The sequence below is a fragment of the Zophobas morio genome, unplaced genomic scaffold (assembly GCF_036711695.1).
Source record: "Zophobas morio isolate AGI-343-1 ecotype UQ-CSIRO unplaced genomic scaffold, CSIRO_AGI_Zmor_V1 ptg000029l, whole genome shotgun sequence".
Lineage (NCBI taxonomy): Eukaryota > Metazoa > Arthropoda > Insecta > Coleoptera > Tenebrionidae > Zophobas > Zophobas morio.
The window spans coordinates 4,584,024-4,590,171 of record NW_026972134.1 but is presented as its reverse complement, the minus strand read 5'-3'; the positions used below and the strand labels follow the sequence as shown (position 1 = coordinate 4,590,171).

Genomic DNA, 6,148 nt, shown 5'->3' with positions numbered 1-6,148 from the left:
TTTGTTAAACAGAAAGGGAGTGTTTCCTTACGATTATATAAATTCCTGGGAGAAACTACTTGAAACAAAATTGCCCGAAAAGGAGGATTTTTGTTACGCGTACCGATTCGGTGAACGACCCACCCCACCCCTGTTAGGGGTGTTATGACCGACCGCTTGGGACCTTGAAGACGAGAACGCATTCATTCACTCGAGAGTTTTGAATTGTAACACTTAGTATTGTAACTTAGGTGCACGGTGGCCAATAAATACATTTTATAATTCTATACGTTTGCTTTACATATACGACGGTCTGCTGTTCGAGCTATACCTAATACTAAACATAATTTGGTCCTTCGAGCCGGATAGCGACTATAAAGCATAAATACCACACATACGCGACCGTGCGCCAGAAAAATACTTGTGAAATACACGTTTGTATCGTTCGGAATATCGATACTCGAGTGAGTCGCAAATACAGCCCCATACAACGCATTCGGGAGACTCCTTATCACCGATTGCAAGAGGAACCGCCGAAGAAGCCGCTATAGAAGCACGTACAGCCGAGTTCTTCGTGAAGTCACGATCCTGAAGATCGAGGCGTCGTCATATCCATATCCAAATACATACCCATCAGGAGCCAGGCGTCGACTGAGGACTCCAAATTCCGGAGTTTAGCGAAACAAGGTCAGACACAATATTCTACTAATTAGCGGTGTCATTTCCTCACACAATGCCCGAAATAACAGAAAATTCGTTTTTAGTGGCTTTTTCAAGTTTGAATGATCAGTACGAATTTGTTTCCGACCCGGAAAATCATTCCAAAATAACTAATCTTAAACGGCGCTTGTTAGATTTAGAAACATTAAAAACACAACTCGTTGAAATCATAGCACATTTCAATGAATCTGGGGTGCATTCATTAGAATTCGAAAGTGACGAGGAAGCGGTCGTTTACCAATTCAAAGATGTAAAAAACAAGATGTACGACACTTTAGCAATGTTTGATAAATTATTAACAGACGCCGGTACGGAACAAGTAGAACCGCGATCGGCATCCGGGCCAGGAAGCGGCCAATTGTTAAATGTAAAATTACCTACAATCGAATTGCCAAAATTTAGCGGTAATTTTATCGATTGGGTGCCGTTTTTCGACACTTTTAAGGGATTAATCCACTTGAACTGCAATTTAACGCCGTCCCAAAAACTGCACTATTTAAAGGCCTGTCTAGACGACGAGCCGAAGCGTACTTTAGATTCGTTAAAAATCAACGATACTAATTACGAAATCGCGTTAGATCTTTTAAAACAAAGATACGAAAATAAAAGGCTAGTCATCAATAATCATGTAAAAAATATTTTTGATTTGGGGCATGTTCAAAAGGGGGATTGTAAATCGCTGCGCAATTTTCTAGACGCGATAAATATTAATTTAAATACGCTTAAGTCCTTAAAACGCCCCGTAGATGCTTGGAGCGATTTGTTGGTGCATGTGATTTCATCCAGGCTAGATTATTTATCCTGTGCAGCCTGGGAGGAGTCATTGAACCCCAACGCGATTCCTACACACGAGGAATTATTGTCATTTTTGGAAAAACGATGCCAGACGCTAGAGTCGATGCAGGTTCACAAACAATTTTTTAGTAAAATAGAAAAATCTTCAACTGCAACTAAAAACTCTCACACTTTAAATCCGGGACTCTCCAAAAAACGTGTGTTCTATACATCTCGATCACAAACGAGTAAAAAATTTACAACTCCGTGTTTCATTTGCAACAAAACGCATGGTATTTTCAGTTGCGAAGATTTTTCGAAGCTAACGCCAAACGAAAGATTTGACCGCATCAAAACGATGAATCGCTGCATAAATTGCTTCAGATCAAATCACTCGACGAAAGACTGCAAGGCAAGCGGCTGTAAAAATTGTGGCAAAAATCATCACACCCTTTTACATTTTGAAAACAACGCTTCAACCAATAATAAAACAAATTTAAATGATGCAGAGGAATTTGACAAACTGTGCCCCAGTACATCGCATTGTAATTTGGCGGTCACATCTAACATCTTGCTTTCCACAGCATTAGTGACTACATCCGGTCCAAATGGCAAACAAATACAATGTCGCGCGTTGCTAGATATAGGGAGTCAATCCCATTTTATCAGTGAACGGTTGTGTGCCTTTTTAAATTTGCCATCGCAAGACATAAACATGTCCATATTAGGAATAAATGGTAAAAGTAACATCAAAAAAGTAACGGATATTCATATTCAAAGCAGAATAACAAAATTTAGAGCAAATTTAAAATGTCTTGTCGTAAAGACGATCACGGAGCCGCTACCAACTCATACCTTCAACATTAAATCTCTCAACATTCCGTCAACCTTAGAGTTAGCAGATCCGTCATTTCATTGTCCAGGTCCCGTAGACTTACTGATAGGTGCAGAATTATTTTTAGATTTATTAATTTCCGGTAAAATTACTCTGGGAAAGAACAAACCAACTCTGCAGAATACGGTTTTTGGGTGGATTCTGGGAGGCGCCCTTGGCAATATAAGCGGTAACACGGCAAATTGTTTCAAAATAAGTTTAGATGAATCCATCGTTAGGTTCTGGGAATTAGAAAGTAGTGGTATCGGCGACCATAAAGAATTTGTAATAAAGTCTCACGGCGACAGTTGCGAAACGCATTTCAAAAATAGTACCGATCGCCTTCAGGACGGCCGGTTCCAAGTACGGTTACCCTTTTGTCAAAATCCGCCGGATTTGGGAAATTCCAAAGATATGGCATTGAACAGGTTTATGGCGGTCGAACGGAAACGGATGCGAGATCGCAAGCTTGACGAGGGGTATAAAGCTTTTATGAAAGAATATTTAGAGCTCGGGCATATGGAAAGAGTACCCAGTGACTCATCCGAAAATTCCTTTTACTTGCCCCATTCGTGTGTAATAAAAGAGACTAGCGCTACTACAAAGTTTAGGGTTGTTTTCGATGGTTCGGCAAAAAGTTCCAACAACAAAAGTTTAAACGACATGCTATTGACTGGCCCAGTCTTACAGCCCGATCTTTTCACTATTATTTTACAATTTAGACGACATCAATACGTAATGACGGCTGATATTTCCAAAATGTATCGATGCGTGATGATGCATCCCGATGATCGCAGGTATCAGAAAGTATTTTGGCGTGATAACCCTCAGTCTCCGATAGAAACGTATCAATTAAACACTGTCACATACGGCTTAAAACCTTCCTCATTTCAAGCAATAAAATGCATTCAACAAATAGGTTTCGAAGAGCGAATCAATTATCCCTTAGCCTACCGAGTAATCAATAATAATTTTTATGTAGATGATGCGCTTTTTGGTAGCGATTCTATTCCGGAATTAATAAGTATCAAAGAACAATTAAAAACGGTTCTCGCAAAGGGACGGTTTTCGTTGAGCAAATGGTCATCGAATTGTCCTGACGCCCTCCAACATGAAAGGGGTAAATCCACTGATTGTTTGATATTAGACAAGAATCATGATAATAAAACTTTGGGTATTAAATGGAATAACGAAGATGACTATTTTTCATTCACAAATTTCAGGTTCAAACTCACAAAAAATACAAAACGATCCGTGATGAGCGCTATATCACAGCTATTCGATCCCTTAGGACTAATAAATCCAGTTGTCACGAAAGCAAAAATCATTATGCAACAAATATGGATTTCAAAAATAAATTGGGACGACGAACTTCCGGAAAATCTGAATAAGGCCTGGAATTCATTCGTCCATGATTTGCTTAATCTAAACAAAATACATTTTCCACGGAGTATTGTCTGTCGCGATCCCATTAAGCTAGAACTACACGGTTTTTGTGACAGCTCTGAAAAGGCCTATGGGGCTGTCATTTTTCTCAAATCTATAGATTATCAGTTGAATGTTCACGTAAGATTAGTATGTGCGAAGTCCCGCGTAGCACCGTTAAAAACAATTTCTTTGCCTAGGCTGGAGCTATGTGGAGCGGTACTATTAGCAAATTTATCCTCAAGGGTTGCGCAAACGTACGATCTGTTGCCTGAACACTGTCATTATTGGACGGATTCAAAAATCGTTTTGGCATGGTTAGCTGCTGACTCATACAACTGGAAGACTTTTGTAGCTAACAGAGTGTCAGAAGTTCAGCGCCTGACCAACGCTCATAATTGGCATTATGTAAAGGGCACAGAAAACCCGGCTGACGTAATAACTCGCGGAACTAATCCCACGGAATTAGGCAAAATTTCGTTGTGGTTCCACGGACCTACGTGGCTCCACCAAGTTAATTTAAATATTGATGCTACCGATACACACGCGGAACTGCATGAAGGCGGGGACATTTTGGAACAACGAGTTATCGCTGCAGTAGCCGTCCAAAATCCAAAATTAGATTTTTTCATTTTACGCGTACATTCAAGGTTTTCGAAGCTAGTGAAAACAGTAGCTTCTTGGAAGCGTGTGATAACAAACTTGAAACACCGAGTCAAACGTGAACCCGAAATCAAAGGCCCATTAACTAACGATGAACTTAAGAATGCGCGACTTCGCGTGTTACAATTGACCCAAGCCGAAGCGTTTGCGAATGAAATACGTTCGTTAAAAAATGACAAAAGCGTCGTTACCAGTAGCATAGCGTCATTGAATCCATTTCTTGATTCCGACAAGTTGATCAGGGTGGGGGGTCGATTGAATAATTCATCTTTGCCATTTGATAGAATATTCCCCGTTCTTTTACCTAAGCACCACGTGACGGAATTAATTATTCAGGAAGCGCATCTGAGACAATTGCATGCCGGTCAATTAGGTACGTTGGCCCAAGTAAGATTACTTTATTGGCCTTTGTCCGGGCGTAATCAGGTACGAAAGGTAATCAGGAACTGTCCAAATTGCTTTAAGGTAAACCCAAAACCGTACCACCAAATAATGGGAAATTTGCCGATGGAAAGAGTGACGTCAGCGCGTCCCTTTTTAAGAGTCGGAGTGGACTTCGGTGGTCCAATAATGATTAAAGAAGGAAGAGGCAGAGGAAAAAAACTCATTAAGTCATATATTTGTTTGTTCATCTGTCTCTCCACGAAGGCAGTACATCTTGAATTGGTAGGCGACTTAACATCCGAGTCGTTTTTCAATGCTTTAAAGCGCTTAATTTCGCGTCGTGGAAACATTAGCTATGTGATCAGCGACAATGCTACAAATTTTACAGGCACCAGAAGCGAACTCGCAAAACTACTTGGTAGTAAGGATTTGCAAAATAAGATAGAACGTGAAAAAATCACGTGGAAATTTATTCCACCTCGCGCTCCTAACTTTGCAGGCCTGTGGGAGGCCGGAATCAAATCAGTAAAAGGCCACATAAAACGTGTCATCGGAGATAATCACTTAACGTATGAGGAAATGTACACCCTACTGGTAGGTGTTGAGGCTGTTCTTAATTCGCGTCCCTTGACTCCTCTATCGAGCGATGCTAACGATCTTTCGGCCCTTACACCTGGACATTTTCTCATCGGTCATCCCTTGACCGCCATCATCGACTTAGACCATACCGGACTACCCTCCAACCGACTATCTCGCTGGCAGCTCGTGGAAGCTTTCAAGCAACATATATGGCGGAGGTGGTCTACCGAATATCTGACAAATCTGCACAATCGCTCCAAATGGAAGAAGCCATCCACTAAAGCCCCTCAAATCGGAACCATGGTCCTGGTGAAGGAGGATAATCTGCCACCTTTACAGTGGCGACTCGGCAGGATAGTGGAAGTACACCCGGGCAGCGACGGACTAGTGCGCGTTGTGACTGTAAAGTGCCGTAATGGACTGTTTAAACGTGCCATTTCGAAAATCTGTGCGTTACCATATGAAGACTATATGTTGTGACTCGCTAGTGGGTTGCAACAATTCCTTTAATTGTTCCAAGGCGGGGGGTTATGTTACGCGTACCGATTCGGTGAACGACCCACCCCACCCCTGTTAGGGGTGTTATGACCGACCGCTTGGGACCTTGAAGACGAGAACGCATTCATTCACTCGAGAGTTTTGAATTGTAACACTTAGTATTGTAACTTAGGTGCACGGTGGCCAATAAATACATTTTATAATTCTATACGTTTGCTTTACATATACGACGGTCTGCTGTTCGAGCTATAC

At 41.3% G+C, this 6,148-nt stretch overlaps 1 protein-coding gene across 1 annotated transcript; it reads left to right on the top strand.

Moving 5' to 3' along the window:
* Positions 1-712: 712 nt before the first annotated feature.
* LOC135137309 (uncharacterized) lies at positions 713-5,878 on the top strand. The gene has a single exon (XM_064066931.1). The coding sequence runs from the start codon at positions 713-715 to the stop codon at positions 5,876-5,878; it is 5,166 nt and encodes a 1,721-aa protein (XP_063923001.1).
* The last annotated feature ends 270 nt before the right edge of the window (positions 5,879-6,148 follow it).